This window comes from Heteronotia binoei, chromosome 14 (assembly GCF_032191835.1).
Source record: "Heteronotia binoei isolate CCM8104 ecotype False Entrance Well chromosome 14, APGP_CSIRO_Hbin_v1, whole genome shotgun sequence".
In the NCBI taxonomy this organism is placed as follows: domain Eukaryota; kingdom Metazoa; phylum Chordata; class Lepidosauria; order Squamata; family Gekkonidae; genus Heteronotia; species Heteronotia binoei.
This window is the reverse complement of record NC_083236.1, coordinates 69,184,436-69,200,635: the sequence shown is the minus strand read 5'-3', so window position 1 is coordinate 69,200,635 and position 16,200 is coordinate 69,184,436. Positions and strand designations below refer to the sequence as shown.

The 16,200-nt window shown below is 53.1% G+C and overlaps 1 protein-coding gene across 1 annotated transcript; it reads left to right on the top strand.

The window, feature by feature from the left end:
- Nucleotides 1–211: 211 nt before the first annotated feature.
- SNAI3 (snail family transcriptional repressor 3) lies at nucleotides 212–13,191 on the top strand. Its single transcript, XM_060253775.1, has 3 exons — nucleotides 212–310; nucleotides 5,083–5,718; nucleotides 12,460–13,191. Exons 1-3 carry the CDS (start codon nucleotides 232–234, stop codon nucleotides 12,639–12,641), a joined length of 897 nt encoding a protein of 298 aa, XP_060109758.1. The 5' UTR covers nucleotides 212–231; the 3' UTR covers nucleotides 12,642–13,191.
- The last annotated feature ends 3,009 nt before the right edge of the window (nucleotides 13,192–16,200 follow it).

The window sequence follows — 16,200 nt, the reverse complement described above, 5'->3', positions numbered from 1 at the left end:
GAGCGCGCCAGTTCAGTCCCCGTCGGGAAGGCCGTCTGGCAGGCGGGCGGACAGGCGGGGGCGCTTGGCTGGCGGAGGGAGCGGCCGGTGCCAGCCCCCTGGGCAGAGGGGAAAGGGGCGAGGCCGGGCCGGGCTGGCTGGCTGCTCGGGGGCCGGGCCGGCCATGCTAATGAGGCGGCGGCGGGGACTTTATGGACCCGGCGGTGGGGCGAGGGGGCCGCGCTCCCGGCCATGCCGCGCTCCTTCCTGGTCAAGAAGGCGGCCAGCACCCGCGTGCCCAACTACGGGCAGCTGGAGACGCGGCGCCCAGGTGGGCAGGGGGGCCTGGGGCTGGAGGGGGCGCGCTCCTTCCCCGTTCGCACGTGCGCCTGACGCGCGTCGAGCCCTGCGGGGAGGCGGGCAGGTCCCCGGGGAAGGTCTCCAGGGCGGCTCTCGGGGCGCGGCTTTCCCGGGGCTCTGGCAGACGTGGCGGGCAGGGGGGAGGCCGCATTCCTGGAGCTGCCGAGGCCGCCTCGCGTGCCAGACCGAGGGTCGAGGAGGAGGTTTTGCGACGGCTCTGGGGTTTCTTGCGCCTGCTGGCCGCCGTCGGGCTTTGCAAAAGCGGCGGGGGGGAGGCTGCGCTTGGGGGGGCTCCAGGCCCCCAGGAGGAGTCCTCCGCAGAGAAGGGAGGCGCAGCTTCTGCCCCCCAGAGCTCTGCCCCCCCAAGACGTGCCGTGGCGCTTGGAAAGGGACACTTTGGAGGCGCGCGCCCTGCAAGGCGGTAGGAAACGGAAAGGGGAAGGTCCCCCCTGCAAGCCGCAGTCGTTTAGGACTCTGGGGTGACGCTGCTTTCACGTTTTCACGGCAGATTTTTTACTTGGCGGTTTGCCTTTGCCTTCCCCGGTCCTCTCCGCTCCCCCCCCCCCTCCAGCAAGCTGGTGACTCCTTTGACCGACCTCGGAAGGAAGGAAAGCTGAGTCAACCTTGAGTCGGCTACTTGAATCCAGCTTCCGCTGGGATCGAACTCAGGTCGTGAGCAGAGCTGAGGACTGCAGCTTTAACACCCTGCGCCACGGGGCTCTTAAGCGCTGGGGGAAAGCTGAGCAGAAAGGCGTTCTCAGGTCCCGATCCAGAGGCTGAACTCTCCGGCGCGCTCGGGAAGTTTGGGGGGTGGGAGGGGGGCTCGCGTTCTTTGCGGCTAACCCGCAGCAGAGGCTTCAGCTGGGAGCACTTGGCTTATGCCCTGTCCTGAAATGACTCTTAGATGTGTTTTGAGTTGGTTCAAACTGTTTTAAATTGTTGTAAACCCGCCCTGAGCAATGGAAGGAAATGAATCAATCAAGAATTTAGGGGGAGGAGTTGGTGAGTTGTGCAGGGGGTTGGACTAGATGACCCGGGAGGTCCCTTCCAACTCTAGGATTCTATTAGGAAGAACTTCCTGACCGTTAGAGCGATTCCTCAGTGGAACAGGCTTCCTCCTTGGGAGGTGTTGGGCTCTCCTTCTTTGGAAGTTTTTAAACAGAGGCTAGATTGCCATCTGACAGCAATGAGGATCCTGTGAATTTAGGGGGAGGTGTTTGTGAGTTTCCTGCATTGCGCAGGTGTTTGGACTAGACGACCCTGGAGGGCCCTTCCAACTCTAGGATTCTATTATTCTCCTTTGGAGGTTTTTCAACAGAGGCTAGATGGCCATCTGACAGCAATGAAGGTCCTGTGAATTTAGGGGGAGGTGTTTGTGAGTTTCCCGCATTGTGCAGGGGGTTGGACTAGATGACCCTGGAGGTCCCTTCCAACTCTAAGATTCTGTGATTCTAAGACTTGGCTGCATCTTGTCGAGAGAGAAAGTGGTGCCCATCAGCCACTGGCCAGTTCTTTAAAGCAAAGTTAAACGGTAGTCCCACCACAGCGCTGCAGAGGAAAGGTTTGAGTCTGCGATTCAGGGGTTTTTTTCGGGGTGGGGTGGGGTGTAAGAGACGAATCCTTCCTTCAGGTGTGAAAGATTCCCTCCACTGGAGAAGGGTGCTCTCTGGTGGGGAGCAGACTTTCTGGGCTGGAGGGAGACCTGGTAGAAAGATGAGTTCCTGTCCAGGAGTGCCTCTGAGACCACCAAGAAGATTTTTTGAGAGGGCGGAGGTGGAATTTATAAGGACCTTAGAGCAGGCATGTCAAACATGTAGCCCCGTCTGAATCAGGCCCCCCCCCCCCAGGGGGCTTTTCTCAGGCCCCCGAGCAACTGGCTGCCATCTGCTTCCTTCTCCCTCTCTTTCGCTTCCTTCTGCATCGCAGCTTGCTTTGCCAGGCTTGCTCAATCACACAGGAGCTTCAGAGCAAAACCTCTGTGTTCTCCATTGGCTGAGGCTCCTCCCTTGGGGAGGAAGGGGGGGGAGGGATAGCTTGCTTTGCCAGGCTCTCTCAGTTGCACAGCAGAGCTACTGAGCCCAGCCTCTCTTCCTTCTGTTGGCTGAGGCTCCTCCCCCTCCTGGTCCCCTGGGGAAAGAAGGAAAGAGCCAGAGCTTCCTTTGCCCTGTTCCCTGGATCCCAGGGGAGAGATATAAAGAAAGCACCTTTAAGACCGAGTGTTGATGTTTTAAGTTGGGTTTTTTTAAAATTGTGTTTTTCTGTATCTTTTATAGAGTTGATATCTCTGCTACCTAGTCATATATAAGGACACAGATCGCCCAGCCCAACCTGACATTGCCTGCCCCAACACGGTCTCATTTATGTCAGATTCGTTGGGAAAGTAGTTCGACACCCCTGCCTTAGAGTCTGAACTGCCTTGGTCAGTTACTGGGAAAGGAGGCCTAGGCGTGTATATGCACAGGTTCCTTCTGCTAAACTACAAGGGCTGCTTGCCCAGCTTTAGAAGAGAAACTGGCCTTCATCGTCTTGTTTTCAAACTGGGTTTGAGGCAGGGGGAGAAGGGTTTCTGGAAGGTAATGGAGCTCCTCAGGAAAAAAAAAAGGAAGAAAAAGATGGCTGAATATCAAAGGTTAGAATAACACACTTGTTTTTAAAGAAATAGAGCCCTGTGATGCAGAGTGGTAAAGCTGCAGTACTGCAGTCGGAGCCCTCTGCTCACGACCTGAGTTCGATCCCAGTGGAAGCTGGGTTCAGGTAGCTGGCTCCAGATTGACTCAGCCTTCCATCCTTCCGAGGTCGGTAAAATGAGTCCCCAGCTTGCTGGGGGGAAAGCATCGATGACTGGGGAAGGCAGTGGCAAACCACCCCGTAAAAAGTCTGCCGTAAAAACGTTGTGAGAGCAACGTCATCCCAGAGTCGGAAACGACTGGTGCTTGCACAGGGGACCTTTCCTTTTCTATCTACACCGAAGGAGCCCCGTGACGCAAAGTGGTAAAGCTGCAGTACTGCAGTCGGAGTCCTCTGCTCACGACCTGAGTTCGATCCCAGCAAATGCTGGGTTCAGGTAGCCAGCTCCAGGTCAACTCAGCCTTCCATCCTTCCGAGGTCGGTCAAAGGAGTCCCCAGCTTGCTGGGGGGAAAGCGTAGATGACTGGGGAAGGCAATGGCAAACCACCCCGTAAAAAGTCTGCCGTGAAAACGTTGTGAAAGCAACATCACCCCAGAGTTGAAAACAGCTGGTGCTTGCACAGGGGACTACCTTGACCTTTTTTAAAGAAATGCTGAGGGGCTCCTGCATTGACCTAGAGGGCTGGAGCAAGCCCCTTTGAGTCAGATCTTAGAAGCAAAGTCGGGTCACCCCCAGGACAGACAAGGAGCTTTCTTGAAGGGACTTCCCTCGCTTGCCTCCCCGCCACATACTTGCAGGAAAAGGTCATGTTGTGGGACGCTGCGTGAATGGTTCAACCAGGGACTGAGACGTCCAGCAGATCTGCCCTGTGTTCAGCCTGAGTGGCACATGGGTGCTGGTGGCTACCAAGAGACCCTGGAGTTTACCAACAGTGGGCAGGCTGGCTCTCCCCAGGGGTCTGGAGACCAAGTCCTATGAAAAAGGGTTGAAGGTGCTGGGCATGTTTAGCCTGGAGAGGAGGCGGCTGAGAGGTGATAGGATCACCATCTTCAAGTCCTTGAAGGACTGTCCTATAGAGGGGTCTGGAGACCAAGTCCTATGAAGAAAGGTTGAAGGGGCTGGGCATGTTTAGCCTGGAGAGGAGGCGGCTGAAAGGTGATAGGCTCGCCATCTTCAAGTACTTGAAGGGCTGTCATAGAGAGGATGGTGTGGAATTGTTTTCTGTGGCCCCGGAAGGCAGGACCAGAACTAGCAGGTTGAAATTAAATCAAAAGAGTTTCCGGCTCAACATGAGGAAGAACTTCCTGACCGTTAGAGCGGTTCCTCAGTGGAAGAGGCTTCCTCGGGAGGTGGTGGGCTCTCCTTCCTTGGAGGTTTTTCAACAGAGGCTAGATGGCCATCTGATAGCAATGAAGATCCTGTGAATTTAGGGGGAGGGGTTTGTGAGTTTAGAGGGGTTCCTCGGTGGAACAGGCTTCCTCCTTGGGAGGTGGCGGGCTCTCCTTCCATGGAAGTTTTTAAACAGAGGCTAGATGGCCATCTGATAGCAATGAAGATCCTGTGAATTTAGGGGGAAGGTATTTGTGGGTTTCCTGCATTGTGCAGGGGGTTGGACTAGATGACCCTGGAGGTCCCTTCCCTCTATGATTCTAACAGGCTTCCTCCTCGGGAGGTGGTGGGCTCTCCTTCCTCAGAGGTTTTGAAACAGAGGCTAGATGACCATCTGACAGCAATGAATTTTGGGTAGGTATTTGTGGGTTTCCTGCATTGTGCAGGGGGTTAGACTAGATGACCCTGGAAGTCCCTTCCCTCTATGATTCTAACAGGCTTCCTCCTCGGGAGGTGGTGGGCTCTCCTTCCTCAGAGGTTTTGAAACAGAGGCTGGATGACCATCTGACAGCAATGAAGATCCTGTGAATTTAGGGGGAAGGTATTTGTGAGTTTCCTGCACTGTGCAGGGGGTTGGACTAGATGACCCTGGAGGTCTCTTCCAACTCTATGGTTCGATGATCTCAAGGAAGGTCTGCTGAGCTTGGTTGGAAGACTTTGCATGTCTGGAAGTGAAGAGCGAGGCTGTCCCCTTTTAACGAGCCTTTCCTCTGTTCCTCCCCCAGAAGCCAATGGATCGTGCCCGACTTGGCAAGGGCTGGTGTTTCCCCTCCTCATGCCCGATGGCACAGCTTCGCTGTCCCTCTGTGACCCCGGCCGGCTGTGGGACCGCAGCTCTGGCGCTGCCCATCTATCTTTGCCTCTTCTGCAGACCACTGAGATCAGAGGAGACCCTCCTGGCTCAAGCCCGCAGTCCGTGGCCCTTGGTGACGCTGCCCCAGCGGGAGGCCGGTTCTCAGGGCCCATTCTCCGGGACAGCCGGAACAACCTCAACCTTCCCTCCACCTGTGGGCTGCCCCCCAAGAGGACTCCCAATCTGGGAAGCCCCGCAGAGGGAGAAGGGGAGAAACTGCTGGGGGAGCCCGGCCAGGCCGCTGACCCCCCGGAGAGACTGGTGTGTCCGGACTGTGGCAAGACCTACCACACTTTTGCGGGCCTGGCCCGGCACCGGCAGCTGCGTTGCAAGCTGCAGCCGGCGAGCAGGAAATACTTCAGCTGCAAGTACTGCGAGAAGGAGTATGCCAGCCTTGGGGCCCTGAAGATGCACCTCCGCACTCACACGCTGCCTTGCGTCTGCAGGATCTGCAGCAAAGCCTTCTCCCGGCCGTGGCTGCTCCAGGGGCACATCCGGACACACACAGGTAGGGGGCACCCTGGAGGGGAAGGGGCTCTTGTTGGCGCTAAGGCCCTCCCTTCAAGTTTTGAGGTGGGGCAACGTTATGCCCAGCACCTGTCATGCTGGTGCGTATATGGGTGGGTGCAATGGTTTAGCCTGCTGGGCCTTGGAGACTCAGGTTCAGGTTTCCAATATCTGTCAAGCTCAGTGGGTGACTTGGCCAGTCGCTCCCAGCTTGATCTACCTCCCATGGTTGTTGTAGGGACAACACTGAACAGGGGAGGGACCAGAGTCGGTGCTCGGGTTTCTGGTGCTCTAGGCGGGCTGCCTACTAGTCCCCACCCCCCTCCAGAAATTTTACAAACAGAGAATTGTAGGAGAAATGAAGAAACTTGAAACTATTTCCATTTTCAATCTACAGGGTTTTTTTTATTTTAAGTTTAATTTTCTTTTTCTTTTTTTTTTTTTAAAAGTGAGATTAAGCAATGAAAATTGTGAGAATGCTCCTTGATCCTTTTAGCTGGAGGTTCCAGGGACAAGACCTTCACTGGAGAGCCAGTTTGGTGTAGTGGTTAAGTGTGTGGGCTCTTATCTTGGAGAACCGGGTTTGATTCCCCACTCCTCCACTTGCACCTGTTGGAATGGCCATGGGTCAGCCATAGCTCTGGCAGAGTTGTCCTTGAAAGGGCAGCTGCTGTGAGAGCCCTTTCCAGCCCCACCCACCTCCCAGGGTGTCTGTTGTCGGGGAAGAAGATAAAGGAGATTGTAAAGCCAGTTTGGTGAAGTGGTTAAGTGTGTGGCCTCTTATCTGGGAGAACCGGGTTTGATTCCCCACTCCTCCACTTGCACCTGCTAGCATGGCCTTGGGTCAGCCATAGCTCTGACAGAGGTTGTCCTTGAAAGGGCAGCTGCTGTGAGAGCCCTCTCAGCCCCACCCACCTCACAGAGTGTCTGTTGTGGGGGAGGAAGGAAAAGGAGATTGTGAGCCGCTCTGAGACTCTTTGGAGTGGAGGGCGGGATATAAATCCAATATCTTCATCTACCTCACAGGGTGTCTGTTGTGGGGGGGGGGAGGGAAAGGAGATTGTGAGCCGCTCTGAGACTCTTTGGAGTGGAGGGCGGGATATAAATCCAATATCTTCATCTACCTCACAGGGTGTCTGTTGAGCGGGGGAAGGGAAAGGAGATTGTAAGCCGCTCTGAGACTCTTTGGAGTGGAGGGCGGGATATAATCCCAATATCTTCTTCATCTTCACATGACTATTCCTACTTGCATCCTTTTAGTTAGAGGTGCCAGGAACAAGACCTTGTGCATGCGAGAAAGATGCTCTGCCACTGAGCTATGGCTCCCACCCCATGGCTCTCTTTTTAGTTAGAGGTGCCAGGGACAAGACCTTGTAGGCAGTACTGACTTTGATAAGAACATAAGAAAACCCTTGTTGGATCAGACCAGTGACCCATCCAGTCCAACACCCTGTGTCACACAGTGGCCAAAATCCCCAGGTGCCATCAGGAGGGCCACCAGTGGGGCCAGGATACTAGCCCTCCCACTGTTGCCCCCCCCCCGCCCCCGAGAAGCACCAAGAAGACAGAGCATCACTGCCCCTGACAGAGAGTTCCAACAATACGCTGTGGCTAATAGTCACTGATGGCCTGATCCAACATGGCTTCTCTTCTGGTCTTATGTCTGGGGTAGTGATGCTCTGTATTCTTGGTGCTTGGGGGGGGGGGCACAGTGGAAGGGCTTCTAGTGTCCTGGCCCCAATGATGAACCTCCTGATGGCCCCTGGGATTTTTTTTGGCCACTGTGTGACACAGAGTGTTGGACTGGATGGGCCATTGGCCTGATCCAACAGGGCTTCTCTTATGTTCTTCTGTGACACAGAGTGTTGGACAGGATGGGCCTCTGGCCTGATCCAACATGGCTTCTCATGTTCTTTATGTGCTTAAATAGAAAACCGCTACAGTTATTTAGTGGGGAGGAAAACGTCTTTGCTGCTGCATTGGGATATGTGGCCCAGAGGTTAGTTCTGGCACTGAAAATAGGGTTAGGAACAGCCCAGTGAGCTTGGATTTGAATCCACTTGTGGCTTATTTGGGGAGGTGGAGTAAAAAAGGGGGAGGTTCTTCAGGGTGGGCGTCATTTCCCCCAGGCATGTGGAAGAGTGGGATTTTTTTGTCTCAAACTGAGAGCCAGTTTGGTGTAGTGGTGAAGTATGCAGACTCTTCTCTGGGAGAACCGGGTTTGATTCCCCACTCCTCCCCTTGCAGCTGCTGGAATGGCCTTGGGTCAGCCAGAGCTCTAATAGAGAGCCAGTTTGGTGTAGTGGTTAAGTGCATGGACTCTTATCTGGGAGAACCGGGCTTGATCCCCCACTCCTCCACTTGCAGCTGCTGGAATGGCCTTGGGTCAGCCATAGCTCTGGCAGTTGTCCTTGAAAGGGCAGCTTCTGGGAGAGCTCTCTCAGCCCCACCCACCTCACAGGGTGTCTGTTGTGGGGGGAGAAGATATAGGAGATTGTAAGCTGCTCCGAGTCTCTGATTCAGAGAGATGGGTGGGCTATAAATCTGCAGTCCTTCTTCTTCTTCTTCTTCTTCTTCTTCCGCTCCTTAACACCCGAAGAAACCTTATACTGAATCAGAAGACTGGTCTTAGAAGGTCAGCCCTTTCCGCTTTGACTGGTAGTTTTCGTGAGCCTCAAGTAGCCAGGCTTCCAGACTGCTGGACGCTTCTCTCCCCTAATTTCAAGGAAGGATGGGTTACAAGGGTAAAATCGGATAGGGAAGTTTTGTCGCTTAACTTCCACGGCTTCCTTCCATCACTGCCTTGGAAGGCCCATTGACAACTGCAGCTCGATTGGGGCGCTGAGCCCCCTTTGAAAGAGGGAATTCCAGCACTTCTCACAAAATCAGGATTCCCCAGTAATGAGGAAGCGGATCAAAACTGCACCTCTGAAACATGCTTGTCCCTGGGGAAGGTACCCTGCTTGTCAAAACAGTACAGTTTAAGGCATAATTGCGGGGAGGAGGGGGGGGCTAACCTAAATGGTCCAGGCTAGGCCAGATCTCAAAGCCTAATAATGAAAAAAAAATGTGGAATTAAGGATTTATAATCTATTTACTATTGCCTCCAGTTCTGTTTTGGGATAAACATATGGAGCAGAGGTCCGTCAGTGGCTATTAGCCACAGGGTGTTGATGGAACTCTCTGTCTGGGGCAGTGATGTTCTGTCTTCTTGGTGCTTGGGGGGGCACAGTGGGAGGGCTTCTAATGTCCTGGCCCCACTGATGGACCTCCTGATGGCCCTTGGGGTTTTTGGCCACTGTGTGACACAGAGTGTTGGGCTGGATGGGCCACTGGCCTGATCCAACAGGGCTTCTCATGTTCTTCTGTGACACAGAGTGTTGGACTGGATGAGCCACTGGCCTGATCCAACATGGCTTCTCTTATGTTCTTATGTCTGGGGCAGTGATGCTCTGTCTTCTTGGTGCTTGGGAGGGGGCACTGTAGGAGGGCTTCTAGTGCCCTGGCCCCACTGATGGCACCTGGGTTTTTTTGCCACTGTGTGACACAGAGTGTTCGACTGGATGGGCCACTGGCCTGATCCAACATGGCTTCTCTTATGTTCTTATGTTTGGGGCAGTGATGCTCTGTCTTCTTGGTGCTTGGGGGGAGATACAGTGGGAGGGCTTCTAGTGTCCTGGCCCCACTGATGGCACCTGGGTTTTTTGGCCACTGTGTGACACAGAGTGTTGGACTGGATGGGCCACTGGCCTGATCCAACATGGCTTCTCTTATGTTCTTATGTTTGGGGCAGTGATGCTCTGTCTTCTTGGTGCTTGGGGGGAGATACAGTGGGAGGGCTTCTAGTGTCCTGGCCCCACTGATGGCACCTGGGTTTTTTGGCCACTGTGTGACACAGAGTGTTGGACTGGATGGGCCACTGGCCTGATCCAACATGGCTTCTCTTATGTTCTTATGTTTGGGGCAGTGATGCTCTGTCTTGGTGCTTGGGGGGAGATACAGTGGAAGGGCTTCTAGTCTCCAGGCCTCACTTGTGAACCTCCTGATGGCACCTGGGTTTTTTTGGCCACTGCGTGACACAGCGTGTTGGACTGGGTGGGCCACTGGCCTGATCCAACATGTCTTCTCTGATGTGCTTATGTTTTTGAGCACTAGTGAAGGAACAATAACAGACAGACAGTATAATATAATAGCAATCTAGGCTTACCTAATTTGTCATAGTGTCATTCATGTGAATGCAGAATACAATCAAACAATATGCAAGTCAAATTGACCAAATCAGTTGCAAACATATAGAAATATCTTGTGGCAAGTGCTGGAAATCTGGCTGAATAGACCTGAGTTGAAACTGACGATCGCCCTGGGCCGCACTTGGTTTCAAAATGGGTTTCACTTGGGGTCTCTTCAACCACATGTCCAGTACTTTTCACAAGAATGGATTGCTGTTATATCGTCTTTCTGTTATTGTTCCTGGACTAGTGTACAAAACAGAATTGGAGGCAATAGTTAAGTTCTTTATTCCAGGGTGGGTTCTTTATTAGTTGCATTACACACGGTGGTCCCTTTTTTCATATTTTAGATCACAGAAGCTAAGCAGGGTTGGCCCTGATTACTGTTTGGTTGGGAGACCACCAGGGAAGTCCAGGGAAGAGTTGCTACACAGAGGCAGGCAATGGCAAAAGCACCCGCTAGTCTCTTGCCTTGAAAACCCTGCAGTAGGGGTCTTCAATGTGGTGCTCGGGAGCAGGGTTCCCTCTAAGCTGAGTTAGCGTGAGCTAGCTCACAGATTTTTAGCCTCCAGCTCAAACATTTTTGTCTTAGCTCAGGAAGGATGACCCCAGAGGACAATAATTTATGCAGTAGATCATAGAATCATAGAGTTGGAAGGTGCCTCTAGGGTCATCTAGTCCAACCCCCTGTACAATGCAGGAAACTCACAAACGCATTCGCAGGATCTTCACAATGCAGGAAACTCACAAACACATTTACAGGATCTTTACAATGCAGGAAACTTCACAAACGCATTCACAGGATCTTCACAATGCAGGAAACTCACAAACACATTTACAGGATCTTTACAATGCAGGAAACTTCACAAACGCATTCACAGGATCTTCACAATGCAGGAAACTCACAAACGCATTCACAGGATCTTTACAGTGCAGGAAACTCACAAACACATTCACAGGATCTTCATTGCTGTCAGATGGCCTAATGCCAGTCGCTCACAAAGTATAATTTTTGCTCACCAGACTCTGCAGCTTAATAATAATAATAATAATAATAATAATAATAATAATAATAATAATAATAACTTTATTTTTATATCCCGCCCTCCCCCGCCGAAGCGGGCTCAGGGCGGCTAACAGACATGGAAATCCCATGATTCATATAAAACAATGTAAACAATTGTAATATATCAGTTGTATAATAAATTAATTTAAAATAGATAAAATATATAAAATGGGTGCTAAAATACTGTGATCATAATATCCATAAGATGGCTAGATGTGCATATGTCAGATTAATCGGGTTCCATCTCGAAGGCAAGCTGGAAAAGAAATGTTTTGCAAGCCCTGCGGAATTGGTTCAGGTCCCGCAGGGCTCGCACCATCTCTGGAAGGTGGTTCCACCAACGAGGGGCCATCACCGAGAAGGCCTGCTCCCTAGTAGCCTTCAACCTAGCATCTCTTGGCCCAGGGATTGTTAGTAAGTTCTGAGAGCTAGATCTCAGTGCTCTCTGGGGCACATATGGGGAGAGGCGGTCCCTCAGGTAGGCAGGTCCTCGGCCATATAGGGCTTTAAAGGTAATAACCAGCACTTTATAGCGAACACGGTACACAACCGGCAGCCAATGCAGATCCCGCAGCCCAGGCCGCGCAGGTTCCCACCGTGGTAGTCCCTCCAGCAGCCTGGCCGCCGCGTTCTGGACTACCTGAAGCCTCCGTGTTCGGTATAAGGGCAGCCCCATGTAGAGGGCATTGCAGTAGCTTAGAGGGAACATTGCTCAGGAGTACCACAATAGCCAACAACAACTTTCCTGGTACCCACCAAGTGCTTTTAGAAAGTGAGAGGAGGAAGGTGGGGCTCCCCCCCCCCCAGCAGGGCTTCTGATTGGCTGTGCAGATTAAAAGCCATCCTGTTAAATGGAGCTTCTCCCTGAAATGTTAAAGAGTGGCTATCAGAGTTACACGTAACCTCGCCCCCTGGCATTTTGTGGTTCGCTCCGGCTCCCGTGGCAGCCACTTTTGCAATTGTGCCCACTGCCTAGGGCTGCCAAACTCCTGCCAGGGGTGGGAGAATCCCCCAGTCTGGAGGGCCCCAATCTGCTAGCAAGAAACAGGCCGCCGGGGAATCCCTGGCGCTGTACACTGTCCCCAGCATGATGCCGTGACCCGGAAGTGATATTATTGCACTTGGGACATCATCTCTAGGGAGCTCTAGGACTCGTGGTAAAATGTATGCTACCATGAATCCTCAAGTGTCCCTGGCACAACGCTCTAGGACTCACAGTAAAACTGTATGGTACCATAGAGTTTTGTCGTAAGTCCTAGAGTGTCCCCAGCATGATGACTTCACTTCTGGGTGATGTCATTGTGCTTAGCGCACCCATGAGAACAGTCCCCCACTGCAGCAACGGAGGGAGTTGGCAGCCCTACCACTGCCCTTTGCCACAAGCACAAAAAGGTTGGAGGTTGAGCTCTCTAGGGTTGACACTCTTCTTTTTTGGCTCCCCGTCCAGGTGAGAAGCCCTACACCTGCTCCCAATGCAGCCGAGCTTTTGCGGACCGCTCCAACCTCCGCGCCCACCTGCAGACTCATTCCGACGTCAAGAAATACCAGTGCCAGGCCTGCTCCAAGACCTTTTCCCGCATGTCCCTGCTGTTGCGGCACGAGGAGGCTGCCTGCTGCCCCACCACCTGACCTGGCTCGGATTGGATCTTGCCGGAAAATGGGCCATGCGGGACACGATGGAGAAGACCTGCAGTCCAGAAGCCGAGCTGCCTTGTGACATTCAACGGACTGCTCTGAAGACTTTGCTGCAGCGAGGCCAGGGTGGCTCTCCATCAGGGCTAGGAGGACGTGGGCTGCATCGCACAAAGAAGCTCCCCCAGAGCCTGGCTTTGGATTCTTTGCACCAAATTCTGCAGCAGAACAATCTCCCATTCTGGAAGCACTTAGCTGATCCAGCCAGAGAGCACAATAGGCAAGCAGCTTGCCGGCTGATTTATCAGGGCAGCCTCCTTCTTGCCAACATGGCGAGTTCCAGCCGCTCTGATAGGAGATTTCCATCTCCCGGTTCTGATACAAATGCATGTAAGGCAACGTAGTTTCCCTCCCTTCTTGTGATTCTACCCAGCCACCCCCCTGACAATTTCTTAGTGGCTGGAATATGGCTGGATTTTCCTCTTCTCCTTTGGCTGTCTTCTCTGATTTGGAGAAATAAAACAATGCAAGTAAACTTGGTCTCCAAGCCAAGTATTATGTATTATTTTTTGCCGAGTGATAAAAAGGTTCTAAGGCAGCGGTAGGGTTGCCAAGTCCAATTCAAGAAATATCTGGGGACTTTGGGGGTGGAGCCAGGAGACATTGGAGGTGGAGCCAGGAACAAGGGTGTGACAAGCATCATTGAACTCCAAGGGAGTTCTGGCCATCACATTTAAAGGGACAGCACACCTTTTTAAATGTCTTCCTTCCATAGGAAATAATGAAGGATAGGGGCACCTTTTGGGGCTCATAGAATTGGACCCCCTGGTCCAATTGTTTTGAAACTTGGGGGGGTACTTTGGGGAGAGGCACTAAATACTATACCGAAAATTTGGTGCCTCTACCTCAAAAAACAGCTCCCCCAGAGCCCCCGAAACCTCCAGATCAATTCCCCATTATACCCTATGAGAATCGATCTCCACATTGGGAATAATGAAGTGCCCAGCAGACATTTCCCCCCCTCCCCCTTTCTGGCGACTCTGAAGCGAGGGATTGGCCTCTCTACTCACGAGTTGCTGCCAACTTCTTCAAAGTAGCACAGACACCCCATCCCAAGAAGAAGCCTTTCAATCGGAGACTGGAGCCTCCGGAGGGGGAAAGTCACATGGTGGCTTTGGGGGCGGGGCTTCCCCGGGAAGGAGCCTGGGAAAGCGGGAGATCCCCCGCTGGGACCTGGGGATTGGCAAGCCTAGGCAGTGGTTTTGTTGCCTCTTTAGGTTCCAGTTCTGCTTCCCACGGTGCTGGGATTGGGCATGAGCCAGCATCAGGCATGGCCCCTCTGAAATATCATGGTGAGAGGCAGAGCTTTTTTTGAGCAGGAACACAGTTCCAGCTGGCTTGGCATCAGGGGGTGTGGCCTAATATGCAAATGAGTCCCTGCTGGGTTTTTTCTACCAAAAAAAAGCCCTGGTAAGAGGTCTTGGGTCACAGTTCCTTGGCTCGTAAGCCGCAGTGGGAACTGCAAGCTGCTTAGTACCAAGCAGGACTTTTTTATTTTGTAGCAGGAGCTCCTTTGCATATTAGGCCCCACCCCCTGATGTAGAAGAGCCCCGTGGCGCAGAGTGGGAAAGCTGAGGTACTGTAGTCAGAGCCCTCTGCTCACGACCTGAGTTCTATCCCAGCGGAAGCTGGGTTCAAGTAGCTGGCACCAGGTTGACTCGGCCTTCCATCCTTCGGAGGTCAGTCAAATGAGCTCCCAGCTTGCTGGGGGGAAAGCGTCGATGACTGGGGAAGGCAATGGCAAACCACCCTGTTAAAAAGTCTGCCGTGAAAACGTTGTGAGAGCAACGTCACCCCAGAGTTGGAAACGACTGGTGCTTGCACAGGGGTCCTTTCCTTTCCTATTTGCACTGAAGGAGCCCCGTGGCACAGAGTGGTAAAGCTGCAGAACTGCAGTCGGAGCCCTCTGCTCACGACCTGAGTTAAATCCTGGTGGGAGCTGGGTTCAGGTAGCCGGCTCCAGGTCAACTCAGCCTTTCATCCTTTGGAGGTCGGTCAAATGAGTCCCCAGCTTGCTGGGGGAAAAGTGTAGATGACTGGGGAAGGCAATGGCAAACCACCCCATTAAAAAGTCTGCCGTGAAAATGTTGTGAGAGCAACGTCGTCACCCCAGAGTCGGAAACGACTGCTGCTTGTACAGGGGTCCTTTCCTTTCCTATCTACACTGAAGGAGCCCCGTGGCGCAGAGTGGTAAAGCTGCAGTACTGCAGTCGGAGGCCTCTGCTCACAACCTGAGTTCGATCCCGGTGGGAGCTGGGTTCAGGTAGCTGGCTCCAGGTCAACTCAGCCTTCCATCTTTCCAAGGTGGGCAAAATGAGTACCCAGCTTGCTGGGGGGAACCACCGATTCTGAACTGGGCTTACAGCTGCTGCCAGCATCTTGTTCTCAAGCCAAGCGGGCTCACTGTGCCACCGGCTTTGGCAGCGGGTGCATCGCGCTGCAGTGGGGAAGGCGCAGGTACAGTTGGCATGGCCTCCCTTCAGGATTGTGCAGCTCAGAGGGTGGTACCGTGTCCTTTTGGCGGAAAGCGTTTCTCTGCAGGCGAGGGGGCAGCGCTATTACAAGGGCGGGAAGCAGGTGAAATCGGCCTGCCAGGACCGCACAGGGAGAGCGGCGTGAGTATTTATAGTCGGGGCGACGGTGAAGGACAGCCGTACCCAAGTGGACACAAATAGGGCTCAGATACCTAAAGGAAGCTACATTGTAAATTGTGTTCTATTTTGGGTCCTGCGGGGTCTAAATCCGGCCACTGCACCTGTTACCCCGAAGGCCAGGGTAGGAAAGAATTCTCGCAGGGTCTAAAATAAGCCCAAATGTTTTTCCCCTCGCAACTTGCTGCAGATGGAAAATGCTTATAAATACAGAGCTGGGCTGCTGGGCTCGTGGGCGGAGGGGCGGGGGAGGCCGGCCAAGGGCGGGAGAGTTGATATGGAATGAATGAATGAGTTTTTTCCGTTCTTCCTAGGCGGCGTGGATACACAGAGCCACGTAGAGCTCCTCGCTGCTGGGGCTTGCTCTGTTATGGGGCAGGAGGGGCAGTTCTCAAGCTTTCCCACAGGGTGGTCTCTTCCCGCCCAGCCCCCCATCCCAAGACAAGAAGAAAACATTTTGTATTGCGTTCAGTTTTGGGCACCACATTTTAAGAAGGATCTAGACAATGGAAGGGGTCCAGAGGAGGGCGACGAAGATAGTGAGGGGTCTGGAGACCAAGTCCTATGAGGAAAGGTTGAAGGAGCTGGGCATGTTTAGCCTGGAGAGGAGGGGGCTGAGAGGTGATAGGATCACCATCTTCAAGTACTTGAAGGGCTGTCCTAGAGAGGATGGGGCGGAATTGTTTTCTGTGACCCCAGAAAGTAGGACCGGAACCAATGGGTTGATATTAAATCAAAAGAGTTTCCGGCTCAACATTAGGCAGAACTTCCTGACAATTAGAGCGGTTCCTCAGTGAACAGGCTTCTTCAGGAGGTGGTGGGCTCTCCTTCCTCGGAGGTTTTTA

Excerpts from the sequence above, each read along its gene's own strand:
- SNAI3 (XM_060253775.1), top strand. The coding sequence starts at position 232 with ATGCCGCGCTCCTTCCTGGTCAAGAAGGCGGCCAGCACCCGCGTGCCC. Across the intron at positions 311-5,082 it reads GCTGGAGACGCGGCGCCCAG|AAGCCAATGGATCGTGCCCG; the intron begins GTGGGCAGGGGG and ends TTCCTCCCCCAG. Across the intron at positions 5,719-12,459 it reads GCACATCCGGACACACACAG|GTGAGAAGCCCTACACCTGC; the intron begins GTAGGGGGCACC and ends CTCCCCGTCCAG.